The sequence below is a fragment of the Sorex araneus genome, chromosome 9 (assembly GCF_027595985.1).
Source record: "Sorex araneus isolate mSorAra2 chromosome 9, mSorAra2.pri, whole genome shotgun sequence".
NCBI classification, from domain to species: Eukaryota; Metazoa; Chordata; class Mammalia; order Eulipotyphla; family Soricidae; genus Sorex; species Sorex araneus.
In genome coordinates, this window is record NC_073310.1 from 38,478,056 (window position 1) to 38,496,587 (window position 18,532).

The 18,532-nt window shown below is 39.7% G+C and overlaps 1 protein-coding gene across 2 annotated transcripts; it reads left to right on the forward strand.

The window, feature by feature from the left end:
• The first annotated feature begins 7,692 nt into the window (after positions 1–7,692).
• On the forward strand, positions 7,693–16,314 carry ZBTB18 (zinc finger and BTB domain containing 18). Of its 2 annotated transcripts, XM_055147272.1 has the most exons (3): positions 7,693–7,847; positions 10,229–10,312; positions 12,649–16,314. In XM_055147272.1, the coding sequence occupies exons 2-3, from the start codon at positions 10,300–10,302 to the stop codon at positions 14,229–14,231; spliced, it is 1,596 nt and encodes a 531-aa protein (XP_055003247.1). In that variant the 5' UTR covers positions 7,693–7,847; positions 10,229–10,299; the 3' UTR covers positions 14,232–16,314. The 2 variants fall into 2 exon arrangements, with proteins under 2 accessions (XP_055003247.1, XP_055003248.1); XM_055147273.1 differs by lacking the exon at positions 10,229–10,312.
• The last annotated feature ends 2,218 nt before the right edge of the window (positions 16,315–18,532 follow it).

An 18,532-nucleotide genomic window follows, 5' to 3' on the forward strand; every position in this document is an offset into this window, starting at 1 on the left:
TAGTAATAATAATATTGTATCTTATGCTTAGAAGAGCATAAATCTTCGTTTCTGAAATGACTAGGATAAATAACTCTTTACATATGCTAGAGATACAATATTTATGAGTCTATCAAGATCTAAGTCTATAATGTTCATCTGGGTTATTTCTGTGAGGTATCAGAGTAATTGAACACTTTTTTCCTAGTATACAGAATGAACTGCTCACTTTTCCCTGAGTTTGAAGAAAGTAGTTGGATATATAAAGCTATTTCCTCCAGTCTCTGGAAAAACGTAAAGGTGTAAATCATTTCTTCCCAGCTCTCCTTCCACCCTTTTTCTCTACTCCATTTCACTTCCTCCTTTCCTTTCCTCACACTTTCCAATTGATAAGTCTTTTCCTGAATTCTTATGTGCCAAACATCACTTTAGATGCTAAGGATAAAATGGTAATGTCATAAAAAATGGGCTTATCATTGAGGGGCTTATAGCCAAAGAAGAAAAACAGTAAAGAACAACAAAAAAGTAATGGTATTTTTTCTGATTTACTTTACTAAAGTTGACAATTATTTTATTTCCATAATAATTAGTCCATTTGGCTATGAATTGGGTCAAATATTTTATTGGGAGAACATGTAGTTTATGTTAAACACATCACCAGAAAAAAAACCAAACCAATGATTTAGGACCATGTACATATGTACATATGCATGCAAACACCTACAGAATTATCCTGACTATGGTAATTTCCTATTTGGGAAGATTTAAATACCATTATTCACTTAACTTTAAAGATATTTTATAAAATATTGCTGAAAGAAAATTGCTTGACCAAAACATAGTGTAACAAGATGAGCAGAGCCTAAGAAGGAATGCTGACATATTGTTTTACCTTATTGCTGTCACCAATCATTAAGATCTTTTTTTTTTAACACCTTCTCAGTTACCTTTTTTTTTTTTTTTACTGCCTTTCTCTCTTCTTTACAGCTATTATATCTTAAGTTGTTCATCCATCAATGGTCTCAGGGCTGGAGCAATAGCACAGTGGGTAGGGCGTTTGCCTTGCACGGGGCGAACCCGGGTTCGAATCCCAGCATCCCATATGGTCCCCTGAGCACCGCCAGGAGTGGTTCCTGAGTGCAGAGCCAGGAGTAACCCCTGTGCATCGCCCGGTGTGACCCAAAAAGCAAAAAAAAAATTAAAAATCCATCATTGGTCTCTGTTGGTAATACTCTGCTGGGGATATATTTGCTAGTTAAGTAGACTCATTCTGTGTTCCTGAGTCTGTTCTATATTCCAAATGCATGGTTTAGTATTGTAGAACAGCTGAAAATTTTTTGTTTTGGTCTAGATATTTTTACTATCATCTTGCCGAATGGCCTCAGTTCTATAAAACAACTTTAAAGCAATGGGTTCTCAGTTGCCTATGTACATGTGTGACAATAAAATAAAGTATGAGAGATTGGAGAACAGAGAACGCTTCCAGATACCTAGAGGGAATTTGAAATCTGTTTTCTCTGCATTCATATTCAAGAACCACTTTTCCTATTGTCTCCCATAAAATCATTACTGCAGCTTCAATGTAAAATGCCTATTTTTCACTAAGTTTAATTTAGATACACATTTGAATTGTAAAATGGGAACTTTAAAAATAATCATTTTAGTCTTAAGCATAAATGTTAGTTCTTTGTAAGAGAAGTTAGTTCCAGAGCTCCATGTTATCGTTAAGAGTGAAGTAAATTTCTGGAGTGAGTTTTAACCGTCTGTCTATTCCTTGTTTTCAGGAATAACTTGAATTTGGTATGTTTCAAGATTTTACATTAATTTTATGGAAATTCTTTATGAAATAATTTTATTAAGAAAATTATAAAATACGTTTGGTATATATATTTTTAGCCACTGAAAGAAAAATGGAATGTTACCTTTATCCAATAGGTTCACAATGATGTTTTCATATAATTGTCTTAAATATAAGAAGGAATGATATTTCATGTAGTGTTGACACACGGCACAGGTTAAAAAAAAAAGATTACAAGGACCATAAAAATGCAATCCCACTTTTTCTTTAACATACTGCGAGTTCTCAGTAAAATTTGAATTTATTACTTTTCTTTCCGTCTAAAGTCCAAGAAGTGCTGCCTTTGAGAGTGGAGCAAGCATAAAAGGAAGGGGTAATGAAACACAAACAGAGTTTTCTAAGTTTTGGCCACCACACCATTTAATACATACGAGGTACTGTATCACTACTTATTGGCAATTTCTCTACCTCTCTTTTTTAAAAATCAGCTACTTTTTACCCAAACTGTATAATTTAGGCAACTGAATAAATAATATTAGTATTGAGATGTTTGAAGTTTCATTCTTTCATTTTGAACAAATCACTTCAATTTACTATGTGCTATATAGAATTTTAGGATAATTAACACTTCTTACAGATATACATTATTAAAAGAATGGTGCATAAACATTGTAAGTTCACATTAAATCTTTCTTTAACAACTATTTATCTGGAGAGTCATGTTCCTGAGATTATTTTTTTAAATCTAATATAAAAAAACTACAAGTGAGATTTATGCACCTTTTTTTTTTAAGTAACATTGGTTTTGATTTTAAATATTATGAATGCTTCAGGTATGTACCTCTAAAACCAATATCTGTATAAACTACATTATGATCAACCACCCAAAATTTAGTTCATATCCACGCAAATGTACATCTTTTAACTACTCAAATTAATGCAAGCTTTAAATCAATCCATCCAATGATGAATTTCAACATCTGTATTTTGGAGATACTGTGCAATTTTCAAGAGTACACATTAACTTTGTACAAATTAATTGTCTAGAATAATGCTTAGTTTCTAATTAATTGAACTCCTATCAATAGATGGCAGAAAGATATACTAAATAAGAAGGAATAGAGTCAATATGTGATTTGAAAGTTGCCTGTGATCATACACAAAGAGGATAATGAATGCATTTATAGCGCAAAGTTAAAGGCAATAACTTTGCATGCACAGACCAGGAAGAGAAAAAGAAGAAAAAGATGTTAACTGGGTGTGACTCTTCGATTTTTCTAAATTCTCTGAAGAAGCCAGACTTGGTCTCAAGCAAACCCAAACACTCCTTCGGCCATTAAGCTGCCTCAGGATTTATGCTGATATTATAAAAGAACTGCTTTACAGTAAGCAACTGAAAACTGGCTACACAGGAAAAGTGGTTCTGGGAAGATTGCATCTTGTGCTCTTCTCTGCCCTTAACCTTCAAACAGGTTTGAATTACTGGTATAGGCTGATTTTTCTTCGAGTATAGTAGGTATATCCCCTATGACCTATTAAAATTTGTTAAAAACCTTGTCTCAAAACCTTATAACATTATTTTTGCTCCAAGGCTAAAAATCAGCAAAAATTATCTCCTATTTGTGGCTTATACGTGTTCATGATTTAATAACTATGTTCAAGTTTAACAGAATTTACAACACATGATATACAACATGCTTTATGAAATTACATAGTTTGAAATGACAGCCTTTAAGAAATATGCTTTTTGTTCATACATAATTGTGGTATGTGTACCCATTTCTTCATTTGCATTTTGTATTTTTTTAAATTATTGCTTCAACTATGTTCCTGTCACCTTCTAATGTTAGGCCATTCCAACCTGTTCACTTGTAAAAGCTGGACAAGAAAGAGAGAAAGCAAGAATGAGAATTAGAGAGAGAACAATAAACTCATGAACTTTCTTATGTTCTATGACATTAAATCAGGTGGGTTTTTAGTTAAAACCCAATTTAAGGAAATTACTATTGTTTCGCATTACTATAAAAGTTCAGGATTACAGCCTAATTACTCTGTAAGTGGATAAGCCTCACTACAACTATCACTAAAGTTCAACTGCTATCAAATAATCAAAATGACTTCATCTAGCCATTCCTCCTACCTGCTTTGCCCATTCCTAGTAGTAATCATCAGTGTTTTTCATGGTATCCAATAGATACTTTTGCTGTTTTATTTTTCCTGTTTGTTTGCTTTGGTTATTTTACAGTACATATATCAGAGTAAACAGCCAGTACATGTTTTTCATAAAGTGAACTTTAAAAAAGTTTCAGCAAAATTTTCATTTTTTCTTAGACTGTAAACTTAGTTATTATATTTACAACATCATACTTTGAAACCTATAGCCCTTTACTAAAAATGCTTGCTTCTCTAATTTGAAAGAAAGATAAACTATATATACCATTTTATAAAAAGTCAGCATTCAAAATTTAATGTTTTTCACCATGACCAAGCGTAATGAAAGCTCTTTCAAAAAAAGAGGTTGATCTCTGGTTCACATTTATAAGTCAGACATGTGTTCATGAAACTAAATTTTATCTGTTCTGCCTAACTATTGTTTTATTAGTTATTAGTCAAAACACATTTGGTATAAGTCTCTGGAAAGAAATCTAACCATGATGAGGTTAACATAAATAATTTTTATTATCAGGACTTTCCAAAAAAAAATGAATTAGATAAAACTATAGAAACTGGGATTCCTCCAGAGGAAACAATGGTAAAGACTGCATGTACTTTTCCTTTTTCTTTTTTTTTTTAAATAGTGTCAGTGGGGAAAAAAAACAAAACAGATGCTTAATTCTTAGGTTCTGCCAAACAAGTAACTTTTTAGGTTGGCAATTTGCTAAGCTAGTGTTTCACAGAGGTAAACATACCCTACTCTGAGGAGCTTATTTGGAGACAGAGGTGGCATTTACTGTACGACTTATTACCTTCCATGGTTCCAATGTGTTATCAATACAAATAGTCATCATTATGTTTAACAGAATCTTTGATATATTTTATTTATAATTTGTATGCTTATGTCTTAAAGATTATTAAAATATAGTTGTATGGTATGTTTAAAGGCAAGTTAAAGTCAAAGACTATAAAAATTGTTTTCTAGTTAAAAGGGCACAGTAAAGATAACCATACCTGACACCAGGGCTAAGGTGATTGTAGCAGTTGAATATTAAATTTAGTCTGACTTCATATCCTATTGTATTGTTATTTAGTTTCTCGATTGTTTTAGATTTTCGTAAATTTATACTTTCCACAACTAAATTTAAGACCCTGGAAGAAGAAAACCTGCCTCATTTTTTTCTGTTGTCTTTTATATCTCATCATTGAACACAATAAATATTTCACAAACATTTTTATTGATTCTGACTATAATATTGTGAGAAATATTCAAAATATTCTGTATAAATATTTTATGTTTTTGCAAATTTGTAAATCCTTAACATATTTGAGGAGTAACATACTTGCTTCTTAACTATCGTATTAATCTATATTTTTGGTTATACTACTCAACTCTCAAAAATTTTTTTAATGACTATTTGATCTAAAAAATGCTCACTTCTGACATCTTCTTGGCACATATCTGAAGCTGTTACTACACTGACAGGTGTGTTCTGAAAAAATATTTCTAAGAGCTATGAATGCCATAGCACTGAGATTCTAAGCCCTGTATGGGATTATCTGAATGTTTCTATGGATTATTATTTTATTAACTACTATTTAATACCCTGCCATTATCAAATACTTTGTGCATCTAGGGATGTTGATTTCCTTATTTTGTACATGAGAAACAGCTTTGAGAATGTGAACATTTCCCACTCCTTTTCCCTAAATTTGTTGTTGAAGCATGTTCTCCTTTACACATTTTTTTATAGTGCCTTTCACTCATCAAGATCTTTTCTGAATTTCCTTAATTTGAAACAGGCTCAAATGAAATTGGGCCTCTACCAACAGACTCCATGATTTAGAATTCATCAAAAGTATACATACAACAATCTGTTTCATGGAATAAAAAAATTCTGGTTATCCAGGATGACCTTGACCTCAGTGATCAATCATGAAGACATATGAAAAGGTTGAGAAGAGAGTAGTGAACATCACAGTTCTTAGGATTTTCTAATGGTATTTCAATCCCAGGAATTTTATGTCCCTGTTTTTACTTTATTAGTAATTCAACATGTCTGACTTGCCCACACAATACTTTCAACTTAGTTTACCCATTTGACCTGAACAAAGTGAAAGCACATTCTGCCCAGTTGAAAGGTCTCCTGGCAAGTTGGTTAGCAACAAGCTAGCCAGTCCCGGTTCAGTTAGCAAAGAATAAACACATTTCATTTGACAATTGCTAGCGTACTGACTTCCTCACTATGCAACAATTTTATTTTCTTGAATCATTTTTTCCAACTTGTTATTCAATTTTTTTCCCCGTGCACTTCTTGCCTCCTCAACAAGATTTTCAATTTCATTAAGAGTTTCTGAATTTCTTTTGGACATGGTCAAGTTTAACTGTAAAAAATAAGAATTGAATATATTAAGTTTATTTTCTGAAAGGAAGTGAGAAAAGGCGACACATGCAACACTTTTCTTTGGAGCTTAAAGTTGTGTTTTTGATATGTAACAATTAAGGACTCGGGTTAAGGAGCCTACAAACATCAATTTCATTATAATTCCCTAAAATTTAGCAATTTGGTAAATAACTTTACTTGCAACTGTGCAAGCACACGTGACACGTGACATGAGACTTCTGCGCGAAATACAGGTGCTCTGCCCAGTCTCTGTAACATGATGATGCAAAGCAAACGGCGCCCAGAAACTGTCTCCACAGAGTTCACAGCGTCCCGGGATTCACCTGGAGACGGGACAGAGCAGAAAGCAGCGAAAGAGCTTTCCTCAGTCCTACTACTAAGCGCTCGGGTCGGCGAGGACCTGGGCACTATAACTTACAGCAGAGGGAGCGGAGGGAGTCACCTAAGGCCGGATTTGACGCTCTGGCGTCCCCGGGTGCCCTACCTCCCCAGAATACCTGCATAACTTAGTGCAGCCAGGCCCCAGGACGTTTCAAAGAATGTTTACGGTTGTCACGGTGCACATCTAAGAGCTTGTTCCGCAACTCTCCCCCTCCCCCCCACCCCAAAAGCGCGCCAGCCAGAGCCTGGAAACAAGCCCCTCCCAGCGCAGCTGTCGCAGCCGCCTGCGGGATCCTTTCACTTTCTCACGGCCAAGGCACCCAGAGGGGCGCCGCTGCCACCGCCGCCGCTGCGCCCGAGGACTCCACCTCGCGCCGCTCCGCTACCGGCCCCCGCCCGCCTTAGGCCCCGCCCCACTCAGCAATTTTCAGCCTGCGATTGGCCCTTGAGAGCGGCAGCTCCAATTTGCCTGTTTCATTCGTCGGACTGTCTTGTCAATCCCACACTTGCCCGCCACTCCCTCCGCCCTCCTGGAAAGTAGGCCTTCTATTGGAGAAAACTGTGGATTAGGGGCGGGCAGGGAGGCCCGTTCTGCCGCTTTCGGCCAATCGTCAGAGCCCAACGCAGGGAGGGCAGGCAGGAGGGAGGCGAGGGGCGGGCCAAAGAAGGAGGCGGGGGGAAACATCTGGCCGGCGCCGCCGCGTGCGTGCGTGGTGCGTCCTCCCGCCCCCTCCCCTCCCCCTTCCCCGCCTGCCCCCCCGCCCCCCCCGCCCCCCCCACCCCCCATCCCGGCCCGGCGGCTCAGAGCTCGCTCCCTCGCTCGCTCCCTCGCTGTGTCTGGCAGGCTGCGGCCGCCGCTGGGCTGCTGCCATGGGGAGCCGTTGAGAGTGGGGCCCTCTTCGCTCCGCCGCGCTCCTCCGGCTGCCAGCGGGGGTGGGTGGGAGGGAGGGAGGGGGCAGAGGGGAGCGGGCGACGGAGCCGGGATTGGGGGGCGGGGGGGGCCGGGAGGGAGGGGGGCAAGAGGAGGAGGAAGCCCACCAAGTCCGGCGGCGGCGGCGGCCGGGAGGAGGCGGAGGAGGCGGAGGACGCGGCGGCGGCGGCGGGGACGCGGTGACTTAGGGCCGCTCCGTGTGAGTCCCGGCGCCGGCCCCCGGCCCCTGACCCGGCGCCCCCTCCGCGCCCCGGCCCTCTGGTGGGCGCGGGCGCTAGCGGTGCGGCCCCGGCTGGCGGGGCGGTGCGGGCGGAGGGCGGCCCGGGCCGGGGGCTCCGGGGCGAGTGGAGTTAGTTTGTGTGGTTAGAGCTGTTGGGGCGGTGGGGGGCGGCGCAGCTGCGGGAGGCCCGGACGCGGGGACGCGGCCGCTGCAGCTGCGGGGTCGGGCGGGGGACGGGCTCACCGGCTCCGCGCCGCGCCCCCCCGGCCGGTGCAGCTGCGGCACGGGGCGGGCTCCCGGCCGGTGCAGCTGCGGTGGCGCCTCCCGGGTGCGGAGGGCGGCGGGCTGGGGGAGGGGGCTTGGGAGCCGCTGCAGCTGCAGTGGCGCCCGGGACGGCCGCGGCTCCGGGGACCGGTGCAGCTGCAGTGGCGCCCGGGGGGGAGGGGGCCGGCGGGGGAGGGAGCCCCTCCCGAGCTGGTGCAGTTGCCGGGAGGCCCCGGGGGCTCGCGCGCTGTGGCGTCGGGGAAGCGGTAGCAACCACCCGCTCCCCCCCACCCCCCTTCTTCTTACGACTTTTCTTTTGTTGTTGCCGTGACCCGGGTCTGTTTTCTCGTCTGTTGTTTAAAGGTGTTTTCCTGCTGCACCGGCTCTACGCCCTCCACCTCCTTCCCTGTGGTTTAACCTTCCTCTTTCCCTGTGTGTTTTATGCACAGCGAACTACGTAAAGATTTGCATTTCGTCCTCCTCCCCAGTCCGTGCCCCCCACCCCCCAGCCGCCCTTTGAAAAACAAAATCCAACCTCACAAAACCTCTCTGGACCCGCGGTAGCTAGACTTGAAGGGGATGATTTGTGGAGTGGAAGTCGCTGGCCCATTGCGGTGCTTGGGACTCATTAAACTGTCACTCAGCCCCCACCCCACTGGGTAAATGGGGTGATTAATGTCGGATATATTGGAATGGGGCGAGGGCCTTTGTGGAGAAAAGGTTGTGTGACTGAGAAGGAATTTATTTTCAAAGAGTGCCTTCTGAAATAGACCATCATATCATCATCGAGAAGTTAGAGAAAGTTAAGTTTGTGACTGGGAACGTGAGACAGGACAGAAACGTGGGTTTTTGTTAGTTTTCACATCTTTTCCTTGAGTTTCTAAAGAAAGTGGGCTCGTTATCATCAGCGCTGCTGTCCCCAGCTCCTTTTTCTGCTTCTCTTTCTCCCAAGAGTCTGCCTGCTAAGAAGGTGTATTTGATTTTCACAGCTGTCGCAGCACATCGCTGGGCACTGGTCAGCCCAGCCAGGCTTACATTACTGTTTCATCAGCCGTTAGAAAAGATCCACAAAGTAAAACTGCAAAGTTCCCAAACTAACTGGACCTCGCTCCCCGCTCCACCCCCTTCTGCACACACAGATTTTCTTGTGATCTTGAACATTACAGAGTGACCAAGGGGAGCGTGGTAGGAGATTTTTATGGGACACTGATCAAGGGGAAGGAAAAGTTCTCTTTCGTTCTCTGCTGATAAATAAGATATGCAGGTGCTGCATTGAGTTTAAGTGAGTGGAGCAAGTTGTATCAGTTTATTAATTTGTCTCATTGTACTGAAATACTTTCCAGGATTTCAAAAAGTGCAGTTTCAGCTTGTTGAGACCGAGAGTTGGTATTTGCCTAAACTGGCAGTGTGAGAAATTTTACTGAGAAGGTAGTTATAGATAAGTAGTTAAGTAAGAGTGAGATAATAAGGTGAACCAGGCTGAAGTAATAGTTCTGCGTAGTCTTCCAACATTCTGAAACATGTATGCCATTATCTCAGCATAAAAAAAGGGGGGAAAGTGCCATAATAATGTTGAAATGGGACTGGAGATGTCAAATGGATTGGTTTTAAATATCCAAAAGCAGCCTTTGAAACTGAACGTTGGAGTTGAATAAAAGTGAATCTGGATTTCCTGAATAGCACCGTGGCTTGAGTGTGCTGTCAGTATGTAAGCCAGTCCACCAACTTAAGACAGAAGTGTTGCTATTCCATAAATACAGTAGAACTCCATATGCTGAGTTTTTCAATTTCTTCTGTTAGAAAGTTTGGAAAAAAAAGGAGACTTTGAAGTATTTTGTTTATACTAACAGAAGAGAAAAGTTCTCCTAAGAAAAAGCTGGTGGCAGGAGTGTAGAGGAGTAGCATATGGCATTAAAAGGAGCACAGCTGGAGGTAGCATTTCCATCTGAACATGATGTCAGAGCAGCTGACAGCCTGCCATCCCTCAGCCTTTTATTCTAACACACAGACAGGGAGTTAGTGTGTGCGGATCTGTGGTGGAGAAGGTATCTCATTCCTCTCTAACATCATCTCCACTTTGCATCTGTCTCTCTTAGTCTGCTTTTTTTCCACCGATGTAACAGACCTGGAGCCAGCAAGACTCAGAGGAAAGGACTTAATCAGGTTTATGTGTCCTAAAGGTAGGAGTAGCAAGAGATTAGATTGAACATATTTCTGTTTTGGTGTTTTGTTTATTTAATTAAAAAAATCACATTACTTTTTCTAACCCAGTTTAGGAATAATATATGAAATTGAGTCTTAAATGAACATCTTATTAGAGTCTTGGGGTTGTTCAGTTTTATATGTTATTCCTTTTACTTGAGCAAGTAAATAATAGTACACAGAAATATTTCAATTTTTGAAATGTTAAGGTTTTGATACTTAGATGCTTTTTGAGATCACTTTGTGCCTTTTTATTGTTGTTCCCTGCTATTTCGATTCCTTTTGCTTTGGGGGGAAGAAATAGTAAATTGTGTGGAATCTGGCATTCAAACTTATATGAGAAGATTATTCTAGTTAAAAAGCTAGATTGTTGTGTAATTAATTCCACTGTGAAACTTTATTCTTCAAAACATTCAGCAGCACTACTGAAACATACAGCTGTAGTGCTTTTGAAACCTAAGATTTTTTTAAGAAGGGAAAAAAAAAACTTTTGTCCCCAGGAGAATAGTTTGACTGGTTTCCTCATTTCTCCTTCAAATATATATTTAAGAGATCTTTTATTTCAGCATAACAATAATTATTTGCAGGAGTTTTTGTGTTAGCGACTAATTTAGAACTTGTAGATTTGAGCTGCTTGAGTTGGCCAGACAGCTGTAATCGCACTCCTCTATTCTTAATCTCTTTATCTGGGCAGCAGCTGCCATATGGCCACAGTCAGCTGGATCAGATGTTTATAAGCTTCCTTCTTCGTCCCTCTCTGTCCTCTCAGCCTCCTAATTTGATCATGGCTACCTTGTGAGCTGCCCTCCAATCTTTATTTTTAGCCCTCTCAAGGATTAGGATTGATGTTAGCTGTGGGGCACTTAAAGTGATTGTATTATAAATCTTGGGTTTATTCTAGCAGTGGCATCTTGCAGGATGTTTTTTGGTTTAGGGTGAAAGTTTTAGTTTCAAAGTGTAGAAGAAGCAGGGAAGTAATTCTGAATATTAGTATGTATCTATCTCCAAAAACATTTGCTGAGATGGATTATGTGGAGCCTCACTTCTGGTCATAGGAAAGGGGAAGTCAGGTTTTCTTCATTTTTAAGGAGATGAATTTTGGCCCTTTTGTAAATCTTCCTCTTTTCTCTTTCCACTTTATCCCTCCCTTCGGAGAAAACAAGGGCAACAAAGCATATTTGAAAGAGTAGAAGCTAGTGAGAAAACAAAATATATCAAGTTATGTTGAAACAAAGTATTGTCTGTTGACTGAGGTAAGACAGTCACACACAAAAATCCTTTCTCTTTTTCTAGCAAGGTTTTTTTTTTGGGGGGTGTGGGGGGGCAGGAGGAGTGTGGAGGTGGGGCGCATTGAACCTGTAGTGCTTTTGAGTATCGTTTGAATATAGTTTTTGTATTTATTTAAAAGGTTGAATTTTAATACAGAATTCATTTATTCTGTTTTGCAGTGGCTCAAAGTTTAGACGAGAATGTTCAGATTTAAATAAAGTCCCTTGGTTCTTAATATTCTAGATGCACATATTTTGCAAAGGAAGAGAACCCTTTTTCTCAATTGTAGAAATGTTTGGATTTGTTCATAGTAAAGATGATCTTTTCCATCTGTTGGTGTTCGTTCCTTCTGATCTCATCATACATGTGTGCTATACCTGCAAATCTTAAGGCATTAACATCTGTTTTTGTACGCATGGCTTTTGTTGTTGTAACACTCTGACTTTAAAAGTAAGTTGTTTGCTAATTTCTGGGCTAATTATGTAATTTTATTTTTTTTTGATTTAGCCAAATGTGTATGTGCTTAAATTGTGCTTTCTAAGTACAGTCAAGTATCAAAAACAATAAAAAAAAAGAATGATCCCCTAAGTTTTATGAATCTTCCAGAATAAGTTTGAGATTTCTCTCTTTGTTCTGAGTTTCCCCTTGAAGTTAAAGCTATTCTGTCCATTTTGAAGGATATAACTTGATAGGTAGAATTAATTAAATTCCTCTGAAAGAGATCAAAATTCTTATTCGCAGTAAGAGACTTGTAGAAATTAAGGCTTTAAAACTTGATTAAAGTTCAAGGAAGGTGAAATTGGTCATAGACTGAGGCAGGGAAGTTTGGAAAGTATACATTTCTTTCATCCTTAGGTTGTATATGTGTGATTTCACAGTTCTTAGGTTCTAAACCCTGATTAAAAATCAAGGACATTTACCTCAATGGCCCAAGCTGGAGGGATTTTATTTTTTTTCTTTTTGTTTTTTTTTCTTTTTATGTGGGGTCTGGAGAGTTCAAAATTGTTTCTGACTGGGCTCTTATCAGAAATCTTTCTGTTCCTAGGTTATGAAGACAGTATGGAGTTTCCAGACCACAGTAGACATTTGCTGCAGTGTCTGAGTGAGCAGAGACATCAGGGTTTTCTTTGTGACTGCACTGTTCTGGTGGGAGATGCCCAGTTCCGAGCACACCGAGCCGTACTGGCTTCATGCAGCATGTATTTCCACCTCTTTTACAAGGACCAGCTGGACAAAAGAGACATTGTTCATCTGAACAGCGACATTGTTACAGCTCCAGCTTTCGCTCTCCTGCTTGAATTCATGTATGAAGGGAAACTCCAGTTCAAAGACTTGCCCATTGAAGATGTGCTAGCAGCTGCCAGTTATCTCCACATGTATGACATTGTCAAAGTCTGCAAAAAGAAGCTGAAAGAGAAAGCCACCACAGAGGCAGACAGCACCAAAAAGGAAGAAGATGCTTCAAGTTGTTCAGACAAAGTCGAGAGTCTCTCTGATGGCAGTAGCCACATGGCAGGCGATTTGCCCAGTGATGAAGATGAAGGAGAAGATGAAAAATTGAACATCCTGCCCAGCAAACGGGACTTGGCGGCTGAGCCTGGGAACATGTGGATGCGATTGCCTTCAGACTCAGCAGGCATCCCCCAGGCTGGCGGAGAGGCAGAGCCACACGCCACAGCAGCTGGAAAAACAGTAGCCAGTCCCTGCAGCTCAACAGAGTCTTTGTCCCAGAGGTCTGTCACCTCCGTGAGGGATTCAGCAGATGTTGACTGTGTGCTGGACCTGTCTGTCAAGTCCAGCCTTTCAGGAGTTGAAAATCTGAACAGCTCTTATTTCTCTTCACAGGACGTGCTGAGAAGCAACCTGGTGCAGGTGAAGGTGGAGAAAGAGGCCTCCTGTGATGAGAGTGATGTTGGCACTAATGACTATGACATGGAACATAGCACTGTGAAAGAAAGTGTGAGCACTAATAACAGGGTACAGTATGAGCCGGCCCATCTGGCTCCGCTGAGGGAGGACTCGGTGTTGAGGGAGCTTGAGCGGGAGGACAAAGCCAGCGATGATGAGATGATGACCCCGGAGAATGAGCGGGTCCAGGTGGAGGGGGGCATGGAGAGTAGCCTGCTGCCTTACGTCTCCAACATCCTGAGCCCGGCGGGCCAGATCTTCATGTGCCCCCTGTGCAACAAGGTCTTCCCCAGCCCGCACATCCTGCAGATTCACCTCAGCACGCACTTCCGCGAGCAGGACGGCCTCCGCAGCAAGCCGGCCACCGATGTCAACGTCCCCACCTGCTCGCTGTGCGGCAAGACTTTCTCCTGCATGTACACCCTGAAGCGTCACGAGAGGACTCACTCGGGCGAGAAGCCCTACACGTGCACCCAGTGCGGCAAGAGCTTCCAGTACTCGCACAACCTGAGCCGCCACGCCGTGGTGCACACGCGTGAGAAGCCGCACGCCTGCAAGTGGTGCGAGCGCAGGTTCACACAGTCCGGAGACCTGTACAGACACATCCGCAAGTTCCACTGTGAGTTGGTGAACTCCTTGTCTGTCAAAAGCGAAGCCCTGAGCTTGCCCACTGTCAGAGACTGGACCTTAGAAGATAGCTCTCAAGAACTTTGGAAATAATTTTATATATATCTATATATATATAAATAATATATCTATACATATATATAAATAGATCTCTATATAGTTGTGGTACGGTCTAAAAGCAGTCTTGTTTCCTGGAACTAAAAAGTTGGAATATTAACTTGTTTTTGCACTTTAGAATAGCATGAGAATCTCACTAATTTAGCATTCTGATAAAAGAAACTTTAGAACAAGTCAGAGAATAGAGAGGTGTTTTTCTTTCCAGGGGCTAAGGGGAAGTAAGCCAATAAGAAACTTTGAAACAAATTGTCCTATCACAAAATACTTTTAATATGGCTTAATTTTGTCAACACTGCTTTGTCTTTGGAGCTCTCTTTTTCCCACTTTTTTTTCCTAAAAAAAAAAAAGTAGAAATTCCTTTGGTTTTATTATCCTCTTTATATGTCTCAAATTGCATGAACCCTTGCTGGCTGTTGGAAACCTGAATGCTTTTAGACCCAAATGGAAATTTTCTGAAATGCTGGATTATCTATTTTTAAACAGGCAGTTGACTTAAAACTTTCTGTGGCAACTTCTGGTTTTCTGACGGTTCCCATTAAGAGAAATTCTGAAAGTACACTGGGATCACTGGGATGCTGTCGTTGTGAAGGTTTGCTTGGGATGAAAAAGGATATTGCAGCTTCAGCAGTGTTGAACTGTGTGTTGAAAATGTGAATTACTGTTATTGTATACTGTAATTGATTACATGGGCTGGGGGGGGGTTGTCAAAGAACTTGACAGGTTGTGTTGATGCTCTTAGTTGAGTCTTGAAAAGTAAATATTAACGCTACAGAAATGCATGAGTTTCAATATATTTTTTGTCTTTGTTTGCATTGTATAACTTTAACGAGTGAGTTTTAAAATTATTTAATTTCCTTAGAAAAATAGCACCATTTGGAAAAGAACCTGGTGTTATGAAGAACGTAAATGCACTGTTTTTATTTTTATTTTATATAATTTAAATTGACTTTCCCACTGTCTTTAAGTTGAAACTGTTAAGCTGAATAAAAACTTAAGCTGCAAATTGATAACTTTGCTACATAACAAGGAAAATATAAATGTTTACAAACAGCTTAAAGATTTGCATGTGCAGTGTGCATTTATAACAAATTAATTGCACAAAACCCATGCCAGCTCAGAGTTTAGGTGTATACATTTACCCAGTTGAGCATTTTTAGAATAACTACTGCACAAATTGACAATAGGTCATTCTTTTTTAGCTCCCCTTTTCTTTTTCTCCCCTTCTTCCTTATTAAACACCCCCCCAACCCCTCCAATCCCCCCCCAAAAAAAACTCTTGAAAAGATTCTATGGACTGAAAAAGCCCCAGGCTGAAAGGACTGGACTGCCTTGATTGACATGGGGATGGGGGTTAGTAGACTTATGTGTATCTCGGCAGCAGAGGCTGCAGCCCAATGTGTGGTTTTAATGACCAGCACACAGGGCAAAAGCATTTTGCACAGTGTTTGTTTTCCTGTCTTGCACTTACAAATAAGGTCTATGGGAGTAGCATGGAAAACGTTTGCTGTTTTTCCCTTTTTTTTAATTGCTTTTGTTTAAAATTTGATCGCCTTAACTACTGTAAACATAGCCTATTTTTGTGCTTAAGATACTGAATGGAAAACTCCATTGTGTGTTGCTGGACTGTTTTGGAAATATTTGGTCAAATGTGTGTTAATTTGGCTGTAATGGCATTTAAAGCAAACAAACAAACAAAAAAAGCTGTGAAAATGGCCTTGGAGCATTATCTTTAGTTACTTGAAGAGTTTCTAGTTTTTTTTAAAATACAGTTTATGTTAAAATTTTATTAATTTAGAGAAGACAATCAATGTCTGTGAGAAAACGGACTTTCTTTTGGATTTTCTTTTGTGGTCATTGTGAGTGATTGCTTTTTCTTTTTATTAGTTTCACATTCTTCCTTTGTTCTAAAACTTAGACTGACATCTAGCTTTGACAATCATAGTATGTTTTATTTTCCTGAGGGGGGAATAACTTATAATGCTGTTTAGTTTTGTACTATTGGTGTGTTGGTGAATTTTTAAACTGTGTGCTAACTGCAATAAATTATATGAACTGAGAATTTCTTGTGTGCTTTTTAAAAGTGTGATTATGCCATAGATCCTAAATCTGTAGGAGATATCTTGATTTTTAGAATATCTTAAGTCACTGATACGGAAATATATTTGCGTCTGGTGATTTGAGATGATATTAAATGCACATAAAAAACCGATCCAGTTTCTGCCACCTGCATAAAAATGTTAAGGTAATTCCCTAAAAATCTGAGTCTATAAAATTGTTGAGTGGCAGCATAGTTTCTTTCATCCCCACCCCGTAATACTCTGTACAACTACAAATCTTTATACTACAAGTTATTTTCATGGGTAATTTTATCCTAAGTTGATTGGTCAGATCAATTCTTCTGTGTTCTAGTTTAAGTGGAAAATTGAAGGAGACCGGATGTCTTAATTTGGAAGACTGCTTGGCTAATGACTGGAATTCTCGGCAATTGAATTAGCAAAGCATTCGATCAGTCAAGTCATCCTTTTTGTTTTGGGGCGACTCAAATGTTCCCAGATTTTAATTCTTAAGTTCTAATTATAAAATACAACTAAATACACACAGTTACTAAAAGAAGTGCTCCTTAGTTTTTTGTGATTGTCCCAACTTCATGCTTTACTTGTTGGGCACATCAGGGTGACAAAAACTGCTGGTTGACCTAAGGACTTGACTGAACACCTAAGTACCTGATAGTACTGTAAAGAAATTGTCACCAACAGTCCTCAGTGCAAGCAGGCCTGGTATGAACCTGAAAGAGCTTTTGTAAATCATGAAATGCTAATCCCCCCAAATATCCAGCCTTAAAGATACACATGAAGAAAATACAGTTTTAGTTTATTGTCAAAAGTGAAAATAGGATACAATATATCAATATATTAATAGAAATATAATTTGGAATTACCCCTTTAACAAAAGGGAGTTTCTGCTACTTTAAACTCACTAATTTTAACCATTGTTTCAAATGAAAGAGAAATGAATGAACTCTGACAAAATAACTTCTTGAGAGTTACAAGGTTATGTAAGATGGGATTGAGGACAGAGTGTCAAAGGGGATTTTGTGTTTTCAGTTCCAACTGTAACTGGTCAAAGTATCAAGCTTTCAGAAGATGTTGGTGGTTAAAATGAATTTCACTGAGTAGTAGTTAATTTTAAATAAGGTGCTGTCCTAACCAACTTAACTGGATATACTTACAACAGATAATTTGGAAATAATATCTTCTCAAAACTCCTTGCAAAACTCAACAGTGATGTACAAACCTCCATATTTGATAAATGAAGCAATCAGTTGTTTTATTGTATACTTTTAAAGAAAATTAGTCAAATAGTTTAAAGAAAATTAGTTATATAACTAGTTACATTATTCAAGTCATCTGAGTGTTATTCAAATTGCTCCTCCTCTCTTTGACACCTAGCTAATACTTACATGGTTAATATTTTATGTGGTTTCATTTACTTTTGAAAACATCTTTTTCTTTTAGATAATCAATTATGCCTTAAAGGAAAATGGGCCTGGCATTGAGTCTAGGTATACCCTAGGGAATATGCCAGAAGAATATGCGTGTTTAAGACATTGGGGTTCTTTTCTGGTCAGTGATAAATAGGTGAGTCAAGGATAGTTCTTAGCAGACTGTCATAATCATTATACTAAGTTATTGGAAGGTTAGAAAAAGTTAACTGCTATATTAAAATTATAATAGTTTGCAATAATATGGCTATAACATTCATTTTCCAAGTCAATCTTTTGTTTTGAACCATAACCAGCTTTTTAAAATAGAAGTATCACTGTTTAAAATACCTTGATCCTTGCAAATTTTACCAGCAAAATACATACATAAAACGATTTAAAGGAAACAATCCCATTGTGTCATGCAAGAATATTTTTTTAAGTCTTAAGAGCTCAAAAATGTTTTATTTTGTATACTGAAGTATATGTTACATTTTATTTCTATCATTGTATCACTGTCATGCCATTGTTCATCAATTTGCTCAGGCGGGCGCCAGTAACGTCTCCATCCGTCCCTGTTGCATGCTCGTGTAGCCTGATGGAATATTGGGGACTCTTTCAGAATCAGGGGAATGAGGACTCTCATTTTATTCCTATATGGTTTTAAACATTCTTTGATTTCTAACGAGTCATTTTTTATATACTCTGGATAGGAAACTCATAATTTTAGATTTAATTTGTATCCTTTGAACTAAATTTTATAATAGTTGTAATGTTTCAATTTGCTGAGGATGTG